This window comes from Oryzias latipes, chromosome 12 (genome assembly GCF_053564925.1).
Source record: "Oryzias latipes strain Hd-rR chromosome 12, Olatipes_Hd-rR_3.1".
NCBI lineage: Eukaryota > Metazoa > Chordata > Actinopteri > Beloniformes > Adrianichthyidae > Oryzias > Oryzias latipes.
In genome coordinates this window covers 23073026-23098262 of record NC_136248.1, presented here as the reverse complement: position 1 = coordinate 23098262, position 25237 = coordinate 23073026, and the positions used below count along the sequence as shown (strand labels likewise).

At 38.4% G+C, this 25237-nt stretch overlaps 2 protein-coding genes across 5 annotated transcripts; both read right to left on the bottom strand.

The window, feature by feature from the left end:
• Positions 1 to 4078: 4078 nt before the first annotated feature.
• Positions 4079 to 10993, bottom strand: oacyl (O-acyltransferase like). The gene is made up of 15 exons (XM_011481675.4): positions 10737 to 10993; positions 9830 to 9963; positions 9678 to 9756; positions 9453 to 9588; positions 7790 to 7983; positions 7503 to 7712; positions 7327 to 7429; positions 7148 to 7249; positions 6882 to 7047; positions 6717 to 6796; positions 6522 to 6632; positions 6312 to 6435; positions 5058 to 5244; positions 4824 to 4966; positions 4079 to 4261 (listed from the first exon to the last, which is right to left on the bottom strand). Exons 1-15 carry the CDS (start codon positions 10948 to 10950, stop codon positions 4157 to 4159), a joined length of 2088 nt encoding a protein of 695 aa, XP_011479977.2. The 5' UTR covers positions 10951 to 10993; the 3' UTR covers positions 4079 to 4156.
• A 1146-nt stretch (positions 10994 to 12139) lies between these two features.
• Positions 12140 to 25201, bottom strand: znf532 (zinc finger protein 532). 4 transcript variants are annotated; one of them, XM_078956372.1, is made up of 11 exons: positions 24933 to 25201; positions 24190 to 24517; positions 23006 to 23112; positions 17624 to 19946; positions 16645 to 16826; positions 15730 to 15906; positions 15213 to 15375; positions 14799 to 15104; positions 14492 to 14604; positions 14193 to 14322; positions 12140 to 13927 (listed from the first exon to the last, which is right to left on the bottom strand). In XM_078956372.1, exons 4-11 carry the CDS (start codon positions 19919 to 19921, stop codon positions 13424 to 13426), a joined length of 3873 nt encoding a protein of 1290 aa, XP_078812498.1. In that variant the 5' UTR covers positions 19922 to 19946; positions 23006 to 23112; positions 24190 to 24517; positions 24933 to 25201; the 3' UTR covers positions 12140 to 13423. The 4 variants fall into 4 exon arrangements, with proteins under 4 accessions (XP_078812498.1, XP_078812499.1, XP_020563258.1 ...); XM_078956373.1 differs by having other exon boundaries at positions 16645 to 16766; XM_020707599.3 differs by having other exon boundaries at positions 23006 to 23062.
• Positions 25202 to 25237: the final 36 nt, after the last annotated feature.

Sequence of the window (25237 nt, the reverse complement as noted above, 5' to 3'; positions counted from 1 at the left end):
CACCTAAAAATTATGTTTTTTTTTCCATTTCATAAATGCATTGGGGATATGCACTTTGCTGTGTAAATAAACTGAGTATTTTTGTAGAAAAATCTTATAATATTACCTAACATTTCTTATAATAATACCATCTTTTGGTGGTAATCTGTTTGTATCAGAACAAATAGAAGCTTTGGTTTCTAGAAAAGCTGGCACCTCTCCTGTTACTCTGAAGACACAGCAAACGATCTGAAATGATCACAGCTGCCTGAAGAAATCATAAATGATGCTGAAGTGTTTGTTTATTCACAAGAGCTAGCCATCAAATACAGCTAGTTACCCCATGAAGTATGTAGTCAATCTCACAGAAAGTGAAAAAGAAGAAAGGAAAGAACAGGTTTTCCCGGATTGGTGTATTAAGTGAGGACATTTTTACATGTTCAACGGTAATTACCATAAATGCTTTGTTTATTAAAAACAGATCATTTACAGTGCTTGACTGTGATAATCTTGGTTAATCCACTTAATTATCTTAAACTGGAAAATTAGGACTGTAATGAATGCAAATCATCCTGAATGGGATAATGTTGTTCAACAGTAAGACTGCATGAAAAAAGAAAAATGCTAAGACATTTATTAATAAAGATTGTACAATAGAAATTGGCAGACAGCAAGCACAATGGAGACTTCAGTTTACAGCCAATCAAAGAATCCCTTATGCTACCTACAGGCATTTTCTTTCGCAGCTTTATTCTGATATTGTCATGCAGCGTCCCTTGTTGTGTTTTGTGTTTTGTTTAGTCAGGCAGCTGTGATTTCTCCTGAATGCCCTTCTCTCACGTCTCCTAAAAGATATCTCATAGCCTCCTGTATTAGTGTATTAGCTGCGATCTTTGTGAGTTCTGTGTTTATGCTTTCCTAAGTCCTTTGTTCTGTTTGAAATGGACCTGAGGTTGATTAAACCTAAACTATTTTGAGAATCTGTGTCATGTCCTTCTTTCACCTGTGTATACTCCATGAGCTTGCCATAACAGATGTACAAAAGACTTGATGTAATTTAATTAAGGCCGGGCACAAACAGCAATTATTAATTTCTCCCAAATTCTGTGCATAAAAAGTACCTATTCCATATGTCACCACCAAATCCAAATGCCTGATTGGTCAAAGTTCTACCTGGTTAAACTTTCAATGGCTGCGTGTTTTGTATGTAGAGCCTCACAACGGTCGTAGAAACAGCCGTAGCTACTCATGTTCAAGAGAGTTTTGAACACAGAAGCCTGAAACGTGCGTTTAGATAGACTTTTTATTGAAAGTGTTCGATTGGATGTTTGTTACCAAAGGCAGTGTGAGCGTACCTTGGAAATGAACAAAGAACTTAAACTTCACAAATAAAACTCTCAGTACTAGTACTGTTTTCAAACTCTACATTGAAAAAGACTCATCTGAGCCTCAACAGGTAGAAAAAAATACACAAAAACAGCTTTGTGCAGCACTGTCCTAAAAGTATACATGCATAACTATGTCAATAGCCAATGTAATTTTGTCAACTTTATGTCCTTTAGCAAAAAGTATCACACCTGCAGTTTATTTTATGTATACTTGAGTATAAGTATAGCAAGTCTACTATAGACCATGTACCTGTATTGTAGGAAGGGTATATAACTGAATGATTCTTCAGACTAAATTGGAAATTTTTATTTAAAACTATATATATAGTATGTAAAAGTAAACTTCGGGTATACTGCCTTACTTCTAGTATAAACTAGAAGACAAGCCACAAGCCACTAATCATACCTGTAAATAAATACCTTAAATATATTACTTTTTGCTAAGGGGTGCAATCCAATTTAGTCTAATTTAGTGTTGATCAATCAGACTCATTTCATCTATTCTTGCTTTTTAGAAGCATTTCAACTTAATCCACAAATTTGCAATAAATGTTCAGTCTATTCATATTCATAGCCTTTATCCCTTGTGCTATCCTATGACCCCACCCTTATATAGACGTGTTCTCCCTACCATGACAAAGGTGGATAAAGGTGGAGAGGATTTCATGTAATCCCTGGAAACCAGTGATGTTCACAAATCATTGAAGAAAAAAGTACAGCGCGCTGTCTAGTGGGGTCAAGATGACCCAACTCCCAATGTAAAAGTGCCTAGGATAGCACAAGGATTAAGCACACCTGATTCAGCTCACCAACCAGCTCTGTAGAGGCCTGATGATGACAGTCATTAGAGGCAGGTGTGTCTGTGCAGGGTAGGGTTAAAAAAATGCAGGACAGTGTTTCCCGTTAACCAGGATTGGGAAACAATGTTATAGAGAAAGAAAAAAAGAAGATCGATGAAAGCCTCAGATCGTTAGGGAATATAAATATAATATAAGAAAACAGCAACTAAAAACTGCATTCAACCAAGTGCTTGGTCACTTTCAGCTCCCTCACCTAATTCTGGCCTATGAATTGGATAATAGCTGAGACAAAGAAGAACCAGACTGCAAAAATGCACCTATAGTCTCCCCATATAGCTAAAAAAAAAAAACTAACTACAGCTCCAAAATGTATCTTTATGGTTTGATAAAAGTTAGTATGCTGATAAAGTTTCGCACAAACCTTGTAAATGGATCCCTTTAGAAGAGGAAAACAAACCAGTGGGACATACATGTGAAAGCTGTTCTGAGTCTTGAAATGTTTCCACCGAACACCTGTGTCCACACACCTGCTGCCGTTTGTCTGATGCCGTGTTAACAGTCAACCAATTGTTAATTATTGGAATTTTGGTGTATTAAAGAGGATTTTGTTATAAAAGGCTGATAAAAGTCTGTTATTTAAACAAAAACAAATAAACTGACAAGAAGGAGCTCACCTAGTGATCATTTCTGATAATTACATTCAGTCATCAAGCTGACTATTTATGATGCAGCTCCTGCAGGATATGAGAGAGGCTTTATGACATTTTATAGGATACTAATTTTACAAATTTTAGCATGTTTGCTGTTTATAGATTTAAGGCTTACTAAATATAAGTGTTTGATCATATCTGTTAACCAAAATCGGTTATTTCAGAAGTGTAGAATAAACAGAAATGCTCTTAAAAACCAGGAAAAAGAAAAAAGTTCGGGGTGTTGTTGAGAATGTAAACGGTGCTCCACATTCCAGAAACGTGAAGCAAGATTTCAGAGCGGAGGTGGCCTCATGAAGTCTTGTGGTCATGGAGAGAGGAGTATTATCTTACCCAGGCAAGTGTATTTTTACTCCATGTTGTTACACAGATTAGCTTAGCAAAGCTCCTGTTCCAAAACTCCCAGGACAAGATTGAGTGGTCAATACAAGTGTGCGTCACAACAATGGGGATTCTGGAGGTGCATGGATTCAGTGTGATAATTGAACCTTTTAGCACAGAGTCTTATTTTCTCATTGTGTCATCACTGAAATGAAATAATAAAAAAAAATTTCACTGCAAGAGCATGATCAAACATTTGTATGATGTATATTGATGTGTGTCTTTATTCAAACCTGTATTTGAAAACACTGTTCCTGATCCTGAACATCACTCTCACCAGTCTTCTCTGGGAATTTTTCAGCTTTGAAACTGCAAACTACATTTTAATTTAAACTTTTTCATTTGAAAAAAAAAATGTATATATATTTTCATGACTGTTTGACAAAATGTAAAATTGAATGGAAAAAAGTTCTTGTGATCTTTTACAGTCAAAACAAAACAAGAATTGCTCAAAGCATCTGCAGATATGGCCCAATGAGCTCATCTACTGATCTATGAAAGATTCCTGGCTTAAATGCGCTGATTAAAAAGTAGCATGTACAGGCTGATCAACGGAGGCCCCAAAATCAGACCCTGAGGAACTCCTTATGTAAAGTTGACTCTATGTGTTTTATGATCACAACAAAAATAACATAGCCACAGCTTTTAAGATGGAATCTAACCTAGATGGAGACTGTTCATGATTATTGGATTTCAAGAATGATTAGTCAATTGTATTACAGGTTCCTGTCATATTGGAAATCCCTGAAAATTATGCCATTCAAGATAACAACAAGTGCAGTGCCTTTAATCTGGAAAATAAGCCTAAAAATGAAACAACTTTGCAGTCTACAAAAGCAGGTTTTAATGAAAGAAAGGAAAAGAATTAGATTGGAGGACTAAATCAAAATGCAGCACTCTAAAGGTTCCCCCCTTTCAAGAGGAGATAAGGTTTCTCAACCAACAGAGAGAGGACATAGCTCAGAGCCAGCGTCAGCACAAGGTGGCCAAAAAACAGATACATCTGGAAGACAAGACACAAGGGTTCAAAAATCACAAGAGAAACTTTACAAAGTAGCTTTAAAAAAATGAATCGGTTAGTTCAAAAGGGGCCCAAATCCACAATTTTTCAAAATAGAGATATTATATGTTCTATAGTCTTCAAGGGAAAAGCTATTTGATTATGTGCAAAAAAGTCCCAAATCCGTTGAAATGTATTGACTATGCTTGACATTTAAAATGCATTAAGTGCAAAATTCCTGGATTTGGGCCTCTCTTGCATGGGTTTTGCTCTATCCCATAGATGGCAGCACTAGTTATCCAATATGGCAGCGCCCCTGTTTAATTCAAGAAAGGCCCAAGTCCAGAGACTTTAGTTTGCTAGTCCTCTGAAATTATAAAAGCGAGGTGCTTCATATTATAACATTTGTAAGCTATGAACTGGTGCTAAATCTGGGTAAAGTTTTAATCATTTGGTGTAGCCTCCCTTTAAGCTATGCAATTAAAATCATTTCCTGGAAAAACAAACCTCTTGGACTTGGGCCCCTTTTGAACTAACCGATTCAAATGATCTGCAGGTTACTTACAAAATTCATATCTGTGTAGTGGATTGGGGTTTCCTGCAAGCCGCTGTAAAGAATGATGAAAATGGGATGTACCAAATAGCAGGCAAAGCTGATGTTGGAGAGAGGAACCCAGAATTTCAGAGACAGCAGGTTTGTGATAAAACCTGAAAAAACAAAATGAATTGTAAGAGAAAAAAAAGTTAATGCTCTTTTTTTTGGGCGGGGGGGGGGGGGGGGGGGGGCGTTCCCTCTTACCTCCATACCCCTCCTCACAGGCCAAAATAATCCAGCTGACACACAGCGCCCAGAGCGGTCTATGCAAAGCCTGATACAGGGCATGGGGCAAAGAGGGGTACGCTGGGGTCTCCCTGAGAATGTAGGCCAATCCCACCAACAGCGCCATCACTGATAGGCAGCAGAACCAACCAAGTGCTGCCTGCCACTAAATCCACAGAGAAACAGTGTGCTCATTAAAAAATTCATTTATTAAAAATAACAAAAAAGTGCCCAATTAAATGGATAGAAAATATTTTTAGCAATTGAATTTTTGATACCACAAAGAAACTAACGTCAGCAGAACACTAAGCAAAAATGTTCAAGTCAATATTTGTGTCATTATTGAAAACGATTAGGAAGTCATCAATACAAAATTCTTTATGCATTGTGGAAATAACAAAAGTAATATTTTTCAATGAAATCTTGAGACCTTCAAATTATTACTCGGTATTGATAACAATAACAAACTAAAAAAAAAGTTTGAAACATGTATTTTTGATCCTTTTATTTGCAATGGCCTTCCAGTCTTCTGTTCTCATTTGCTACCCTTTCAAGGTGTTCTGAATAAACCAAAAACATCAACCTATTCCAAGAGCAATGGCTACCCAATTTAATCTACAATCACACTTAAATGATAGAAAGGACTTGAACTGCCATGTCTGTCTGTAAACTCAGTAAAACTGCAAAACAAGAAGCTTTAAAAAAAAAAGGTATCACATGAAAGTAGGGCTGGAATTATCAAAGTTTATATAAGTTCCCCTTCCTTTTCAAGCAACAAATTAAACTCTGCTTGACTTTCGTTAATCATATTTAATGAACGTAATGTGACCAAGGTGTCAATTGTATGTATCATTGTAAAAATGCATTCTTAAAAATGTAATTACAGTTATCTTCTTTTTATATTTACATTATTTTTGTAGTGAGTTTGATATTTCTATGTGATTTGTTTTTGCTGTATTATCAACAATCAGTGATTAAAATAATTGAACCAAACCAAACCAAACCAACCCTCGAATCGAATCGAATCGAATCGAATCAAAGCTAATCAAATAAAAAAAATCAGATTTTGTTTTCGGTAACGAAAAGTGATCACTAAGTCATATTTATTTAATCATTTTAACCTTTCCAATGATATATGTAGTTAAAAATGATTTAATAAGAAGATCTAAATGGCTTACAGACATTTCATCTGTAAAGAAAGACACATTCTGAAAGGGAGGTGAATAATCTCACCTTTTGCCTCAACAGCAGTTTTTTCTTTGTTCTCAGGTGAATTCCGGTCATGATTCCTATCAGGAATGGTCCATATCTAGTGTAGGGTTTTACATAATAATACAAAACATAGTTTTCTGAAGTCCTGGAAAAACAAACACATGTCCACTTTATACTTTAGACGTGTATCTTCTGCGCAGTGGTAACCAGATGACAATCGTCGAGTCTCACATTGTGGATGGTTGAAAGACTGGAAGCCTGAGGAGCGCAGTCACAACTGCACTCGCCACAGTGGTCAACAGCAGAAGGCTTCCAGCCACGATTGCAAACACACGTTTGTTGCTGAAAAAAAAACGAGACAGAAAAGATTTGATGTATTTGCCTGAATAAAAGTGGAGCAGAATTTTAGTGAGGCATAGAACATACAGTCTGTAAAAGAAGACTAGCAGAGGAGTGGTGGTGTAGCACTGGAAGTCTAGAGATAGATACCATGTCCACGGAATGCACTATGAAAAAGAGGGAACTCAAAATGTTTAAAAAAAAAGCACTTGATAGCTTTAAATTTAAGTAGCTTTTAGAGAAAAAACGTACTATATCATGAACTGGGATGAGATTGCTGATCAACAGTAAATTTGCCCACCAGTATGACTTACAATCCATCATTGTGTCTATGAATGGGAACCAGTAAGGTCCCCACGGCACCAGGGAGATTAGGCTGATGGTTAGACACATAGTAAACACATGCAGGGGCTGAACCCTGCAGCCAACAAGGACAGAAGGAAAAGTTAACCGTTTTTGATTTCAATTTAAAGCAAAAATATTTTTGGTTGACTGAAAAAAATAAAAATAAAAGCCACCTCTTTATTCTTTTAAAGAGATATTTTGCAACCAAACTTGCACTTAGCTTGTCTTCAGCTTTGTCAATGGAGCTCAGCAGGGACCTGGCACTAAGCAGACCGCTGAAAACACAAAAACCCTCAGGTTTCTCATTTAGAACTAGAGCTGAACGCAACTACAAATCCAGTTTTTGACTTACCCCAGCAGTAAGAATGAGTCCACAGCCAGAAAAACAGGTCCACTGATGGTTAAGACATAAACCGAACTGCTTTCAACTGTTCTTCTCCATGTTTTGTAGTTATCTATAGAAAAAAACAGCTCTGTGAGAGAACGTGTGAGTAAATCAGAACACTAGTTCCTATTCTTCAGCCATACCCAGGTTATTAATGACAGGAAACTGTGCAGAATGGCCACATATGATCCACAGCAGGCTGAGAACACGGATGCCATTCAGAGAGGAGTAGCCTCCATGTGTGGAGGATGAGGAGCTGTTGAAGATGCTCTGGCTGGTAGTCTGCAGAGAAAAAGCCTGAAGGCACCCGTGAACACAACTTTGAGGAAAACACAGTACAGAGGGGGTGCTGTCTGAAAAAGAAGATGCTCAGTAAGGAACGGTTCTGAACAGAAACACAGTTGTGCTGTCTATTTTCAATTACACATACAGTTCTGTTCTGTTGTTCTGCCATTCATCTCACTGTGAGTGGTGCCGTTGGTCATCATGGTTCCATAAAAGTTGAGGCTGTTTGAAGAGGAAACGTCCACAGGAGTGTTGACTTTATTACTTTGCTCCATCTTTCGTAGTGCTGTGAACAAGGTGGCAGCGAGAGGAACAGCGATCATCATGCAGCACACAAATCTGCGGAGAAAAGGAATATGAAAGTATTCTGTCTACTCATGCAGTGTGGTTTTACCACAATGAGATATACAAACAGTTGACACATCGACAAAAAAAAAAAAAATAGAAACTAAATTGATACTTACTGTTGAGATCATAGTAATTTCCTTTTTTAGAAACACATTCCACAAATCAACCTTTATAGTTAGACATTCTTTGGACTGATAGATTATGACTTTACATCATCTTAGATATAGATAGGAACTAATTGATAAGTCTTAGCTCAATATTTTTTTTATTTCTTTTTGTAAAGGCACAATTCCATTTAAGTTTATCCCCAAAAAAGGTGCAACAATAAACAGGAAAGAATCCTTAAATCATCAATGATAAAGAAGAATGAGAACGCACAATAACTAGTAGGGGTTTATTTTTGTCCTGACATCTAAAAAGTTTTTAAGTTTCGTTTGAATCAACAATTATATATCGCTGGACTACCCAAAAGACAGTATGTCCTTTATTGTGCACTACCGCATTGAAAAAAAAAGTTTTTATTTGGAGGAAAAAACTGAAGTCAAGCTATGAAGCAAGATTAGACTGCATTCATGTCTATGTGCTGCGGAAAACTTTTTTTTTGTTTTTATTCTTTTTATTTTTTGGGTTAAATGTTTCTATGAATGAGTTTATAAGCTATGTTAACTTTAAAACCAAAATCAATTCAAGAACGTTAAAAACAGACGCAGAAGAAAGAAAAAGGACACAATGAGAAGGGCCATTGGTTTTTCTGTTTGAAAAAAAAATCAGTTAGAAAAGTAACCACTAGATATGCATCCACTGTATGACAAATAGAGTACCGGTAATTCATAGCCAAAAGAAACCCACTTACTATATGCCTTCTTGTCTGATTTCAAAACCTTTTTTTGTCTTTGTACAACAATTTTAAATCCATGAAGATCTTTATTATTAAGTTTTAATTCTTTTGTTAGCTCAAATAACAGTTTGGCATTTTGTGGCTTTCACCTCTTGTTTACTAATCTCAGTTTTTCAATCGTTTTTTGGATTGAGATTGATTCTACACCTCAACTGCTTGCTGTGTGACGGTTCCAACAGCTGTCTGTCTGTTAGATCATTTTGGATTCAGCTAAAGTTTTTTGCATTACATGGGACCATGATAGAAACATGTTAATAATATATATTATTTTTTTTAATATATTAGAATAGAATAGAAAAAAAAAACATTATTAATCCCCACAAGGAGAAATTTACCCAATATATAAATTAGTTTCTGTAATGTCATCTTATAATACATAATCAAGCAATCAATGTTAATAACACTCTGTCCCTTCAAAGCCGGCAATTGAGGCTGCCTAAATTAAGTAAATCTAATAAAGTTAGATTCTTTAAAAATGTTTGCTGTTGTTCCTGGCCTGTGTCACAGAGTTACCACAAAGGTCATGTTGAATTAGAGTCAAAGAGGGATGAAGGATACTGACAGACAGGTGATATCAGACGCATCAGGAGCGTTTCTGTCAGATGAACAGTGAGTCATGATCATCTCCTGGGCGGACTGATTGTTGAGGATCGGTGATAGAGGCGGAACCATGGATTTTTCATGAATTTGAAGTTTACCTGTTTACGAAGAAAAAAAGAGTAAAATACAGTGATCTTATCATGTAAATAACAGTGGAATCATTTGGGAACCATTTAAATCAACTGACTTTGCATCACCAGTGTTTTAACATCTTCTTCTCCACAGGAGTCAGGAACACAAATGCCCACAAAGTACTGGACAGCCCCCTACAACAGTAAATCTGTCACCTGACATCCATTCATTATACTGTCGGTTTTCCCCCCCATTGATTTTAGTTACCTGCCTCAAGAACACCTGGCAGTATTTCCCAGAAAAGGTGGGCCCAACCGCAGAGCGGCACTGCTGCGGCGCGCCGGGCTGGTTGACATTGCCTGCTTCAACATTACTGCCCATCTTTCCAAATGAATCATACACTGTTGAGGAACAAGACAATGAAAATTAATGACACTAAATGAAAAGAAAAGCCGCTAAGTCAAACAGGAATTGTTATCACAAGAATATAATTAGGACTTTTGGGTCAAAAAGTCTGATTTATCACTCAACAATCAAAAACTTCTTGTTCCTTGCAGTTTTAAGCTTGTTGTCTCTAAACTCTACTCTAGATAGCCATGGTTTTAAACAATATGCTGCATTTAAATTAATATTTCTGAAAAAGAAATTTAAAAAATTGTCAAATGAAAAAACGCAAAAATTAATGTTTTGTTTTGAGCTCAACTTGTAATTCTTAAATATACTTTCTTTTCAGGCACTTACTTTAAACCACATTTACAAACTTATGATAACAGATCTCTGGACAAATAGCACTTTTTCCAAAAGCTGTTTCAAATTTTCACCTACTTCACTTTTTTTTTAAGCAGCAGCAGCTTTTCCAGAATTATTAAGCATATTTTGGGTCTTTACGTTTTCTGAAGAACTGCTGGCCATGCGCTGAAAAGACAGAATAGGTATGCAGTCTCCTTTAAAAAAAGACCTGCTCTTTTAAAAAGTGCTCACAAAAATGTATTTTTTTTCTCTGGAATGAAATATGCAAATAATTTTATTAAACTTCTAAGCAAACGTGTCTGAATGCATTCCTGGACTTGACTGGAGTTGGCAACACAAGACAACATGATAGATACTTAGCAGTCCTGCAGTAAAACAATTATTATACGATGCTGCGCTGCAGGAAAAAGATGCAAACACTTACTCCAAACAGCATATTCCTTTGGCTTGTCCTGCTGAATTTCCCAGAGAAAGGTGCCGGTGTCCTTCATGCATCTTTTTGACAGGACGAAAGCTTCTTCCTGTGTGACAGCGCTCCTCACTAACAGAAGGACTACAACCCAGCCAGGGGCCATTTCAGGACCGATTGCCTCTTTTTGGTGGAAGCAGAGCTTAAATAGCAGAAAAGGACACTGCATCAGACAGGAACTAGCATGAAATCCATTCTCCTCAGCAGCACTGAAGAGCTGTCCCTCAGGTTCCCCTCATGTGAAATTCAACATTACGTGTTGGCAGCATCGAAAGGGAATTTAGTTGAATAAAAAAGAAAAAGACTTGAGCTAAAGGCAGTAAAAATGACAACAAACAAACACAAGTCTTACACGAGTTCTCTAACTTTCATACTTTAAATGGTTTTGTTTGCTTATAAAATGACACAAAAACGATGTTTGTCTTTAGAAAGTAGAAAATTAAAAGGTTTATTATTGGTCATCTTCCTCCCTAAAACAACCCCAAAAAGTACACAGATAATAAAAAAAACGTTATTTTCTTTTATTTTTTGTTAAACATTTAAGAATAGGTTGTTTTAGTTTGGATTTTACCAATTTGTTTTTACATTTCAATATTACACTTTTTGAAAAAAGCATGCAGCATACTAACATCAGCACGGATATTTTACTTTCCAAAATGCGACGTGCTCCTCATCCATGTGACCACTAGAGGGAGACGTTCTCTAAGATATTTTCTTGAGTTCAGGACAGAGAACAGTGACCTGAGAGGAGTGACATTGTAACCCTTGTGTTTTCCTAGGCACTTTAACAGTGGGAGTTGGGTCATCTAGACCCACTAGACTAGACAGTGCTCTGAACCTTTTTTCTTCAATGATTTGTGACCGTCACTGGTGTCCATGAATTACATGAGATCTTTCCACCTTTATCCACCTTTGTCATGGTAGGGAGAACACGTCAATGTGAGGGTGGGGTCATCTAAGATAGCACAAGGGGTTAAGTACTTGAGTTTTGTATAAAGATTACTTTAGGCCTAATCTTTCTTCCTCATTTTTTTGCTTTTTAGTACAAAAAACTTGTTTTTTAGTTTTACAAACAGGTTTTGTATGTTTTTGTCCATTGAAGTTGCAATTGCATTCATGTTTTGGGGTCAACATCGTCCTTGCAGACCTTTTTACTTTGAATGATTTATTGCAATATGACTATTAAAAAAACAGTTTGGCCACACAAAAACAGGATATTTCACTATTTCTTCACTATTTTTATAGCTAAAAATAGTGTGAAAGAACTAAATATTATATAAGTTTGAAACTTGTATTGAGTTTTGTGGTTTAAAAATGTAATTAATCAATGACTGATAGCAAAAAGAACATAACAGACAAACAAAAAAAGATTTGGAAACACGGAGGAGCTGATGCCGTGTGTGCAGCAGACATCACTTCTGACATGTTTCACCCTTTATTGACAATAAAAACAACTTTGTACACAAATGTCAGAAATGCTATAAAAATAATAAAATAGAATATAGCCAGCAGCAAGACACATTCTGACAGAGACACTTCACAGATTGCTTCACACATGCTGTTTTACCGCGCTGGGCTTTGTAGACATGGTGGAAGGGAAAAAAATAAAAATAAAATGCAAACACAAAGTTTCTTAGCAACAGCAATGGAAAACCACATCTTTATTTCAACTGTGAATAGTTCAGCTTCACAGCCAAATTTTACATTCAAAGAATTTTCATTGCATTTTACTCTCTTTCAAAACTGCACCAGTGAGTCTAAAAAGACAAAGATATAAGTTGAATACAAATGAAAAGGTTATTGTTGGTTCTGAACGTGATCATCTATATTTGTATTATTACTCTGCTTTAGTAAAAACATTTGTTAATATTCACTAAATCATAGTCAAGTGCTTTTTGTCCTTGTTTCTTGAACATTAACTTACATAAACTTTTGTTGTGGTTTGTAATTTAAAAAACAGCTGCCATTTACAGTATATTAAGACAATGACAATACATTTGTTAAAAAAAAAAAAGAAAGAAAAGACATGTTTTAAAAATGTTGGCCCATATGCTTCTTGTTTAAAGACACAGCGACACGATCATCTATGAACATTTGCAGATGATTTTGATATAAGGGAACTTTCAACGCTGCACGGATTGTCAAGAGATGTTTTGATTTTTTTTTTAATTTGCTTTTTTTTGTTGATTATTGCAGGAATTTTATTCTGGTATTTCAAGAGGAATTCTCAGGGAATCATTCTGTAAAATTGTAGCGTTTGAATCCCAAATGGAAAGTGTCGAAACTTGAACCTCCTCCACATTGATGCATCTATATTTCTACTTCAAGTAGACATTCACTCGACATTAGCAGCACTGTAACTTAGCGATTACTGCCCACTGTAGAAGGATTAAACCTATTATGACAATAGTTTCAGTGAGAGTACGTCGTTGGAAATAAAACAAATGTGCTCTTTTACAAAAAGCTCCACTCATAGTCTATAGAAACATTTCTATCTGTACAAAACCCATCTGTTTACTGAGCTTAAAGACATTTGAAGGACCTTTTATATGGACTTTTTTTGCACACACTTTGTTGTACACATCTAATATATTTACAGCACAGTGACCCATATGTTTGTTGTAGTTTTGGAATGTATAAAGTCATTTTTCTGCTGCACTCAGTGTCTTTGATTTGATGAAGGCCATCCCATGTGTCCTCATGTGAGTATTCAGGTGCCCCTCCGTTTCAAACATCTTGCCGCACACTTTACATTTCGTATTTGGTGTCCCGTCTTTGTTCTCATTTGCAACATCTAGCTGGTTTTCTCTTTGACTCTCTTCATCCTCTTTGCCCCGTCCGCTGTACCGGCCCAGACCCTGCGGCTCCTTCAATCGATGGACGATGAAGAGATGTCGGGCCAGCGAGCGGCTGGATGTGTAGCACAAGCCGCACTCTTGACACTGATACGAGGAGCCATCCGACTTGTGCTGGGGTATGTGTTTGTGGAAAGCAGCGATGTCCTCCGTGGTGAAGCTGCAGACGGCACATTTGTGAAGTTTGATGATGTTCACCTTTAGCCTCTTCAGTGGCTTCAACCCAGAGTCCCTGGAGGTCAAGCCTGGAGACCCCTTATCCTCCTCAGACTTCCGTTTTGGGCTTTTCTTCTGAGAAAGAAAACAGTTAACAGTTAGTGCTGGGATGCAAAACACAAGATAAACAAGAAAAAACAGAAAAAAATCTATTTTTAAAGCACTAAAACCCACAAAAACAGATTTGGAGCAACAAGATTTTTTTTCAGGGATTTCATTTTTTATTGCTTTTGTTTTTTTCAAACTAACAAGTTTTATTTTTTGCAATGCTATTTTTAGTTTTGCCATCATTTTTTCCATAAAAAAAAGTTCCTGATTGAATGAAATTGTGATAGAATACCATGTCTTTGTCAGGTTCAGCCTCCGCTTTATTGCTGTTTTCTTCCTGGTGTTTCACTGTGTGCATCAGCTGAATGTGTTGATCCAGCAACACTCTTTTAGTGAACGGCTGGCTCAGAGCTGGACAATGCCTGTGAAAGATTAAAAAATTACTAATTATTACAAAATGATTTTTATTATAATTGTCTTACAAATCTACATACTTTGATCTATGTTTGTGAGACTTTATGCTGCGATTCATTTGTCTTATATTGAATGTGACTCAGGGTTGATGGATATTTTCTGAGCGTGTGCACTCACGGGCAGGTGTAGACCTTTCGCAGTCCCTTGTGTTTGAGCCGATTGTGTCTGCAGAGGCTGTGAGAAGAGCTGAAAGACTTGTCACACTGTCTGCATGGATGTTTTTTCATTATCTGGAAGTCAAGACAGCAACAAAAAAGGAATCTTAATATGCATTTTCTTGCATCTGTGCCATGACAGATGCAAGAACAGTAACACAGCTTTGTTTTTTATCCTTAGACTTCTAACCAGAGTTTTATTTTTCATGAAACAAATATTGTCTGATCAATTCTAAGTTTTTATCATGATATCAGGGTCAGACTTTCACCTTGCCATGCTCCCGCCTCATGTGTGTCAGAAAGAGCTCCCTGGAGTTGAAAAGACTCTTGCACTCTCCACATGTGTATCCCGGGCTGAGAGGGCTTCTCATATCTGCTGTACATTTGATGCTGGTCTTCCTCATCAGTGAAGCTGAAGACTTCTTTTCTCTTTTGTCTTGACTGTTGCCAGGGCTTCCATCTTTCTTGTTAGGATGGGGGTTGTTGCTGTTGGAATTAGTGGGCTTGATGCCGAGAGGGAGGTTGATGCCCAGGTTTGGAGGACCCTCAACGGTCTTCAGGGTTCCATGGGTGGACTGAAATCAGCATTCATAGGGGGAATTTCAATTTCCGGCATGACCAAATCAACTTTAAATTTCAAGAAAAGAGTTTTGAGTGCTCTGAAGCACTTTCTTGAAGCTCACCTTGATGTGATCCAGCATGAGCTGCTTTTGAGCGTAGTGTATTGAGCAGTCCGGGCATTTGAACACGGACACTTTGTGGTTGATGACATGCTGGTCGAAGTGTGCGTAGAGCAAAGACTGCAGCGTGAACACCGTGTCACACATGGAACATTTATAGATCACTCTGGAGGACAAAAAAATAAAAGAGTCATATGTTTTACAGACAAAATCAGAATGTTATCATTGTTACTTTTTTTTTTTCAAAAGCTGCATGTGCAAAGTGAAAGCAGCATGTAAAGACCAGCTGCTTGAATGTAAAAGGCAAACGTGTGGAAAAACAAATCCAAGTAAAGCTACCGTGTCTAAAGTTTTCAAATCCGCCTATTGATTGGAAACAAGGGTTGAATTTTGACACAAAAAGAAATTAGACATTGGTATTAGTTTACACCAGTGGGCTTAGATGAAACCAGCTGGTTGAGTCATGATGTAAGTCCATTTTTATCTGTTAATAAGAACCCAGTTGCAAATAAAGACCTACTTGGGCTCCCCTGCCTTCACTCCGGGATGCTGAGTGTATGCATGTGAGTGGGTTCCAGGTGCAGACTTAAAGGCCATTGGGCAGAGAGGACATTTGTAGAAGATCTCACAGTGACTGTTCTGGATGTGGGACTTGAGAGTGGCAACATCAGCGAAGATCACGCTACAGTGGACACAGCTAGGGAGGAAAAGCATAAAGACAGGCTTAGAAATCCTAGAAATGTTAGAAAATAGACCACAAGTCACTTTAAGAAGTACATTTTAGGAAATTATCGATAAAAAAATCCTGTTATCTCTCTAAAAGATAAGTCTAAGTTTGCAAAAACGTCAGTGATAAATTAATTTCAGATATTCTGTTCATGCAATATGGATTTTTTTAATAAAGGAAAAGTGCAAGATAAAAAAAAGGGTTTTATTTAAAAAAACAACAAATGATTGAAAAAATGTTTAAAAATGTGTTATCTGCATGTCTTTGTTTTAATGATCTTAGCAAATAAATATGTCAGCCCCACCTTGAAGTTACAAACCTCCTTTCACTGTTTCATTAAGATTGCTGCAAAATAGTTAGATGCATTTGCAAGAACCTCTGAAAGGATGTGAGCTTTAAAGATTGATATTTTGAGTGATTCAGAACAAAAATGGACTGTATTTTTTCTCATTTGCCTCTTCATGCAGGATGCTGCAATGAAATGGGACTGGCATGTTGAAGCAAATATAATATCAAAGCTAAATAACTATAATTAAAATGACATTTTAAGTGGTACCTTGCAGGAAAATTGAGGCAAAAAAACATTTAAGTGTGATACATTTTACGATAGAACATCTCAATTTTAGTAAATAAATACTCTTAAGCATTGGAATAGATCTTGGAATTCCTTGCTTTTGCTGTTAAGGTTTTTGGGTGAGGTGGACTCACCGGTAGCCAACTCGGCGGGTGTAATGCAAGCAGTTCTTGGTGACGTGAGACTGGAGGTGCAGGGAGCGACAGCTTGCGCCACACTCAGGGCAGATGTAAGGAGATTTGTGCTGGTGGATTCGCTGGTGTGACAAAAAGCTGCACTGATTCGGAAGAAGCATTTGGCAAATGGAGCATGTTTTCTAATTAAAAAATAAAGGGAAAAAAAGTCATTTTGTCATAGGAAAACCTGTTACATCTTATTGTTAAATAAAACAGCTAAATTAAAAATAACTTTCAGAAAATGTTATATTGGGGAAGAAATGTATAGCAAATCATGTTTTATTAGGTCATTTAGTATTGTAAAAATGATCAAAAGACTTAAAGGCTTCATGTTTCTGTTTCATTTATCAGTCATGCTTAAGTCGCCACTCAGAATCATCACAATGAAAGTAGGCGATAAAAAAAGCAATGAACTGCACTTGGTTAATCTTTTATTAATGATTATTATTAATAGGAAGAAGAACAAATATTTTCTTAAACACAAACCATTCTCTGCGGCAGGCTGGCGACCTGTCTATAGTGTACCCTGCCTTTGCCCTATAGCAGTCAATCTCCAGTGACCTCGTGACCCCGAAAGGGATACGGCGGGTTAAGAAAATGGATGGATGGACACTCCATAGGGTCATATCACTTATCCTTTTATTTCAGAACTGAGAAAGCCTTCCTCTTTAGTAATAAAAGATGAACCAAGTCCATTTGCTTTTTTTGAACTTTTTCAACTTGGACGAATGAGAACCTATGCAGAAATGTTCGCCATAATAACTTTAGGCCAACAAAAAAAAAAGGTTTATTTTGGGTAATCTTATTCTTTGTGCACTAAAGTACATTTTTATTTTTATCCCAAAAAATACGATGATTACACAATAAAAGCTTACATGAAAAAAAAAAAAGCTTTTACTTTCAAGTGTTTTCAAAGTAGAGTAATTTCCACTCTTACCTGACTGTTGGACTCTGACACTTGATAGTGCATTGCCAGAGAGTTGTCATCCTGGAATATTTCATTACACTCCAAGCATTTTAGGTTGTGCATGTACAGCTTTGATGCATCGTCCTCCAAGGGCATGGCTGCCACTGAAGGCCCACTGCATGGAGCTGAAATCACAGCAGCTTGGTTGTCACCAGCAGCCACCTTCCCTTGGATTTGACTGTCGGACGTTTGTGGATTTGAGGGAGAGGAAGAGGAGGAAATGGCTGCGGGTGATCTTGACAAACTCAGCGTGCTGATCATCTGGTCTGCAGGGATAGGTTTTAGGATTAGGTGTGAGCACTGCATGACAACCCCTTTGTCCTTGTGGCTTCTGGCGTGAGACAAGAGGCTACATTTGTTGAAGAAAACCAGGTTTTTGCCACAGTGGTTGCAGGTGACCTCAATTCGCACACTGCGTCGCTCGTAGTGCTGTGTCAGGCTCTTCTCCAGAGCAAATGAGTCTCCACACTCCAGACACTTATAGCCTCGTGAGGGTAGAGAGATACAAGCCAAGGTTGGTGGAGATAAGTTTGGGACATACATTGGAACAGGATTTATGCTACTCAGAACCTTATTGAAAGCATCCACAACAGAGCTCTGAGAACTTGTGAACACCTGAACCCTGGAGACTTTCTTTGAGACCTGGCCATTAATGCATGCCTGTTGTTTGACTTGCTGCGTTTGTTGTTGCTGATTTGATTTAGAGAAAAGGACCTTTGGAAGATCAGAGGAGGCAGAAGACACAGTCTGAGACAAAAGACTGATGTTACCAAGATGGACCGTCTTTGGCACAAGTTTGGCATTTGCCAGACTCGAAGCAGGTACCATAACAGTCTGCTGCTGGATAGCATTAGCAGCTTTCAAGATAGCGCTGCTTGCACTTTGCATGGAAGCTGCAGGGATCACTGTGGCTTTGACGGTGGTGTTGTTGGCTAGTTTAAGGTTTATAACTTGTGATCCAGCTGTTTTAACAGCTGAAACCGGCAGAAAAGCTGTTCCCACAGGCTTTATCGTCATCTGCTTTGTTATTTCAATTGAAGAGCCTCCACTTGAGGCTTTCACTGTGGTTGGAAGAGAAGGCCTTGTTGGTGATGAGAAGACAGCACCAGTGGATGGTATAACGCAGGAGTTTTCCTCTCCTCTTTTCAGACTTTCAGGATCAAGTTCTGGGAGAACTCTGGTGACTGTGCGCTTGATCTGCCCGGATGAGGTTTTGACTGTTCTTATCCTGACCTTTGGGATCACTGGGGTGCTGTCTGTGTTTGAGGAAGGGGAGCCTTTGCAGCTGTCCTCACTGGTGACACTAGAGGGGCTATCAGGCTGTTTTGGAAGTGGCTTCTTAGCCAACTCTAGACCTGACTTATGCTCTTGTAGTCTTTCTGTTGGTTTGGGATTTTTCATCTGGGCAGGTTCTTGCTGAGTTGCAGGAGAATTCAAAGTGTTGCAGTCTTCTGTAGTAGCCTTTTTGGCACTGAGTGCAGCTATGGCAGCAATACAAGAAGAAAGTTTTGAGGAGAATTTGGTTTTGACCTTTGGGATGCTGGATCCATCGAGTCCTGATGATTCTCTAGCATCTTGACACTCTTGAGTCTGAGGCTTAACAGCACTTCGGAGGTTTTCTCCACCTAGAAGTGACTGAGAATCGTCCTTGGATTTAGACCCTCTGGCAGTTACATTGTTGTTTTGATCAGGCTGTTCAGCTTTGTTTGCTTTTGGCTTGGAGGTGCTATCCACTAAGGATTTGTAATTTTGGTCCTCTGTTTTCAAAGCACAAGCTCCCGGCTTGTCCGTCAGGTCATCCACCTCAATCTTTTCATCATCATCAAACTCTTCTACACTGGAAATCGGGCTGAACTGATTAAAAGTGGAAGAAAGGCGATTAGCTTTAGGTCCTTGCTCCCTTGAGGGTTTCAGTCCATTCTTAGTGTAATGCGAAGCAGGTCCTGGAACATAACCATTATGAAGTCCATTGCCCACAGAACGTGTTTGGGAGTTGAAATGTCCATTCCTCCCTGTTCTGGATCCATCGCACTCAGTGGTGTCCTTGTTTCGTACGTTCTTCACAATGACACTAACCCCCCCATCATGTGCATTCGAGGAGTTGTGGGCCTCATCTTCACTGGCCATCACTGCACCACTGGGTTGCTTGGGATGTCCGTCCTGATCGTCTTGGTGGCCAGATTCAATGGCGACTTTGGGATCCACCATGTCGGGGATGTCAAAAGCCGCCAACAGGTCATCAAAGTCCGGCGTCTTCATATCTCCCATGTTCCTTTTTCTAATCAGTGGTCAGCTGTGCGGAAAAAAAAACATTTTAGAACTGGTAAGTAGTTATTCTCTTTTAAGTTTTTAACAAATGTGCCTGCAAATATATTTTAACTATTTCTTGACTTTTTCTTTCTTGGGCTTCATTTAATCAGGAAAAATGTTCCAATTTTATATTCCTGTATTCCTATATTCCTGTTTTATATTGTCATAGAAAATGTAAAGCATGACAAAAAAAACTACTTTGATGGATAGCAATTTTTAACAGAAAATTAATCTTGCTAAAGGCATTTTCTCCGCCAGGTCCACAGAATTTTTTTCTTTAGACTTTCTGCTTTGGAAAAGCTTATGTGAGCAATCAAATAACTTCTAAATGCAAGCTGTCTTTGTTTTTAAAGGAAGAAATCCAAGTGAACTCCAAGTGGTGTGGTTCAACAACAAGGTGAATGCACACAGTGGACCAAAAAGGAAGTGCTGAAAGCACTATCCACTTATCAGATAAAAAAAATTAAAGACGAGCTGTTTTTGGTGTTTTTAATGTGTTCTTGTGTAATATATCTTGTAATGGACAAATAATAAGAAAATCCAGGTTAAAATTGCATTTGTAAGTATTTCTTGATTCAAATATTTGTGAATCAGGAGCTGACGAAAAAAGGACATTTACAAAAAAAATGAATTAATCATAAATGAGATATTTCACATGGGTCGGTCCGAATGCATATGCCCCCGATGCCCACCCCCCCAGGCATCCCTCTCTCTTCTTCTCTTCTTTTCTTTTTCCTTTTCCAGACCAACAAAAGACTGTTACAGATATGAGTAAGATGAATAAAGTTTAGCATAAATTACAAAAGAGGTTTATTTAAATATACACCTAGTGTATCAAATGTTTCAAAACCCCTATTGTAACAGTAAAATCTGTCCAACACAAGAGGCTTTAAGCTCTCATCTGTCTGCTCAGCTGTTGGAAAGGACAAGTTTAAAATAAAAAATAAATAAATAAAAGAAAAAAAAATCATATTTGTGGCGTATGAGGGACTGTAAGCTAGCAGGAGAGAGAGTAAACAGCAAGCTCTTAGCAACAGAGAGGGGAATGGGGGATGGGCGTGCTCTGCTGCAACATTTTGCCCACAATTCAGAGGCAATTTTCTAATAAACTCCAGCTGCTCTGCAGAAACTATGTCCTAGCAAACGACAGGTCATTAGATTTTAGCTAAATACTGTATAATCATAATTAAAAGACCACTGGATACGCTTTTAGAGAAGATCAAAAAATGATCAGCATGGGACTTTAATAATGGCTCGTAGGATAAATGTACTTAAAAAACCATTAATGTCTTAATACATTTGGTGTGGTTTAAAGATAAAGGCATGTATCAGTGTGTAATAATCAGAGGCCTATTTTAATTTTTTTTAGTTATCAGAGGACTAGTTTAATTTTTTTAGTTAATTTTCTATGACTTGTTTTTTTTTTTTTTTTTAGTTCTCAAAACACTGGCAGGAAACGAGCAGCTGTTTTAACAGCAAGATGTTTCCAGGAAGTTTGGTCCACCCTCAAGAGCGCAGTGTGAAAATAAACAAAAATAAAGTACTGTTTTTCCCATTCAAGCTGATTCTGCTTTTCTATGGTGGTGTGTAAGTACTCAAAAAATGCAAGGCCTTTGTTGAACCTTTTTGCTATCCATTAACTTATTACTTTCACGACACCATAACATTTCTACATCTTTAAGGTCCTACTACCAACCTCTTTTGATCTATTTTAAAAGCATTCCCAGTGGTCTTTTATTGATTTTTATGCCGTTTTTAGCTAAAAGGAAGAAAAAAAAAGTTGTTTTCTAGGACACTGTTTCTGCAGACCAGTAGTGTAAATTCGCCTCTGAATTGCCTAGACTCATTTCCCATTATCCCTTTGTTTACAATCTTTCCTGCTAGCTTACAACCCCTCACAACCTCAAGTTAATATTACCAGTGCGACAAAAATGGCACTCGATATCAGAGCTATCCAGCTGTACAGTTTTGAGCCCGATTCCAGCTCAGCCCAGGAAAACAAAGATGTTCATAGATCTAGTTGTCTGCAAGTGGATCCATCAGAATGAAGCAGAGCAGGGGGCTTGTGGTCCGCTGGCTGTAGCACCTGTCACAACCACAGGCTTTTTCAAACATCAATCTTTTATCTGGTCCTTATTCCTTATTCAAAATAATTTGAAAAGATACTTGAAAAATACAAATTTATGATTAATTTTCTTTATACATGTCCTCCACCATCCAAACTGTTAAAGCACATTATGTAACCGCAACAATGATCGACTCAATCTACAGAAATAAAACTAATTAATCTATCACTGCATTTACATTCTCTGCTGATGATTTTATGATACATGTAACAATATTACATGAATATGAAAAGCAAACTAGTAGTTTATTTTCCTTTATATCAGTCAAGCATGCCTCATGCTTTTTATTTAAATATTTTACATTCAAGAATAGAAGAAATTACTTTTTTTTACTGTTGCTGCATTTAGCAGGTAATTGAGGTCTTGACTTACATAGTATGTTCTTTCAGTTTAGTCACATCTGTGTTGCTGCTCAGCCTCTATTTTTCCAAATGAACTAGTGCTCCTTCCTGGTTTAACTGCATGACAACCACCTCTGCCACATATAAAGCAGTATCAGTATATATTGAAACACAAAAGCTCCTAATTAATCCGGAGGACTGGTGTTTTATAATCATAAGATATTCATAATGGTAGAAGGAGACAGAATAGTTATGAAGGGGGGAGGGCAGGCAACAAATGCAGTGACGGTGGGGGGAAAAAAATGGCTGCTGAGCTGTGTGAAGCTGCAGCGAGAGGCCTGGTGGAAAGAACGACGGTCACAGCCATGACAGGCTGATGGAGGGGGGTAAATGAAGGTTTAATGCAGAAAAATATGACACTCACACAACACAGAAAGCCTCTGGACAACCACAGTTTGATGCACATGCACAGTTACCACCTGAAAGCTACACTTTGTGTTTAGGAGATGCGAATTTAAAGAAAAGTGTATGAAAAATAAAGATGGAGACATGCAAGCAATTCAGCAACTCCTCACCCTCTTGCTTCTTTCCCTCTCCAGCCTCTAGCAAAACCTTCTTTCTTTCCTTCCATCCTGCAACAGAGTCACAATGCTGCTAACCCACAATAGCCTTCCACCCCACCCTGCAAGAAAGAAAGAAAAAAAAAAAAAAGCTTCCCAACCGGGAAAAGGCCCAGAATATAGGGTCAAGTTACATCCAGGGATCTGGTGGTGGTGCTCCTGGTAAAAGCTGACTTTAGTCATTTTCTGTGCCACTTGCACAAGGATAAACAGTTCAAACAGAGATAAAACATGCTCCTTGTGTGTGTGTGTTTGTTTGTGTATGTTTATGTGTGTGAGGCAGACTAAGGAATTGTAGACTCCCAGACAGCCACATCCCTCCTGCCCTCGTTTCACCTCCTTGCTCCCCTCGCTAAAAGCGGAGCCTCAGAGCACCTCAGAGGCTATCTGGCTGTGGCGGCTACAGCCTGAGCCATGGAGGGCTGCAGTCTAGGCTATCGGTCGTATCCCTGCGGAGCACAGAGTCGGCATTGTTCCTGTCAGCCCTCAGTCTGCCTGAAACCGGTTTCAGCTGGTTCCGGTCATCCAGCATAAAGGCTTTTGCTGCAGCATGGCCACAGGAAGAAGCAGTGTTTCCCACTTCTCAGGAAGCACAGCTACATTTTTGCTGAAGCAGGAGCACATCGTCATTTAAGAAAATAACGATATTTTGTCACGGACGAGTGGGAGATTTGAAGGTATACCATAAAAATCTCGCTAAAAGGTAGATTAACATGAGTTTGATTGATTCTAGTAAGAAGAAAAAAAAGAAGAAGCATGAAAAGAATGTGCCATGAAACACAATTTAAACAAAATGACTTGAAATTGTTCTGGTGATGAGACCAAAAGTAACTAGTTTAGTGCAAAGTAAGGCTTAGTTTGATTCCTTGGCCTTTTTGTCAACCCCCTTGCACGTGTGCCTTTACCCCCTGTATGATTATAGCCTCCCCTATATGAAAACTTTTATGTGAACATTAAAGCTGTGACACAAACCAGGCATGCAAACACAAGGGACACAAGTCTGATCAAAGACAGACTATTTGTGCATTTCCTTCCCCAGATTACCCACATGCCACCTTGCCTCTACCTAAACCTCTACAGAGACACACATCAACAGAAACATGCACCCTCATGCATATAGAGAGATAAATATGGCATACCCTTGTCAGATTTTTCCATTCTGTGAGATAATCAGGGAGGGGGAAAAGGTCTTCCTTTCAAAGGCCTCAGCACCTGCCTTTAACAGCCCCAAACATCCCGGCCTCCATCTTCCTCCTCCCACCACCTCCCCCTTTTAGTCCCAGATTTTTTTTTTTCTAGTCCCAGTCCAGGCCTTGTTCTGTCCAGAAAGCCCTTCCGCCGTCACTATGGTCGTACATGAAGGGACGGATGGAGACAGGGGGCAGTGTTCAGCAGGCAAACCAGGCCTTTTGTTTGTGTCTTTGCAGCGGGGTGAGGGGACTCTCCACTCTGGCTCAGGAGCAGCAGCTGGTGCAGAGGAAGAGGAGAGAAAGGGAGGGAGACGAAGACAGGGGAGGTGGGGGAGATAGGGAGCACATGAAGGAAGAGGAAATAGACAAGAGTGATATGGGATTAAAGCTGTATTCTTTTCTGTTTAGGATGTAGGTGTGGCAAACTTTGGAAACCCAATTCCAGAATTTTCAGGGGCAACAACACTGCATGGATTTGCTGCCAACACCATATCCTTGAAATACCTGAGAAACCTGACATAAGCAGGAGAAATATGAGGATTTTCTGCAGTTGCTAAATGCTCTGCAGCTAAATGTTCTGCTTTCTTTGTCACACAAAAAATAACTAAACAGTGCTAACCCATACCCAGTACTTTGTAGTAGAGTATGCAAATGTAAAACTGGCAGACAAAATCGAATATTTTATAACCTACCTGGAAAACTGCAGACAGCCTGACTCTGTAATGCCTGCTACCAGTCCTTGATTCATCTTGGAGACCTATGAAGGAAACCAGCAATGCTGCAGGAAAGGCTAAGTCTGCATCATCATGCACAGAACCACATCAGGTTAACCCATCAAAGCTCTAAAAAGCATTTTATTCACTTCACGGGCTGTTTTGATTGAGTATATATGCTTATATGACAAAAGGCCCCTTTGCGGCGCCTCCTGTCTCCCTGCACTCTGACAGATTCAGTGCAGGAGAGGAAGCTGAGGTTGCTCCCCACCCCTTCCAGAGTC

What these genes read in the sequence shown, in the direction of transcription:
- oacyl (XM_011481675.4), bottom strand. Translation starts at nt 10,950, where the DNA reads ATGCAGTGTCCTTTTCTGCTATTTAAGCTCTGCTTCCACCAAAAAGAG. An exon ending in TCATCCCAGTTCATGATATA is followed by an intron (nt 6,797 to 6,881) that starts GTACGTTTTTTC and finishes TCTTTTTCATAG; the next exon opens with TGCATTCCGTGGACATGGTA. An exon ending in AACTGCTGTTGAGGCAAAAG is followed by an intron (nt 5,245 to 6,311) that starts GTGAGATTATTC and finishes CTGTGGATTTAG; the next exon opens with TGGCAGGCAGCACTTGGTTG.
- znf532 (XM_078956372.1), bottom strand. Translation starts at nt 19,921, where the DNA reads ATGGGAGATATGAAGACGCCGGACTTTGATGACCTGTTGGCGGCTTTT. An exon ending in ACCCGCCGAGTTGGCTACCG is followed by an intron (nt 15,907 to 16,644) that starts GTGAGTCCACCT and finishes TTTCCTCCCTAG; the next exon opens with CTGTGTCCACTGTAGCGTGA. An exon ending in TCATGCTGGATCACATCAAG is followed by an intron (nt 15,105 to 15,212) that starts GTGAGCTTCAAG and finishes TGCTGATTTCAG; the next exon opens with TCCACCCATGGAACCCTGAA.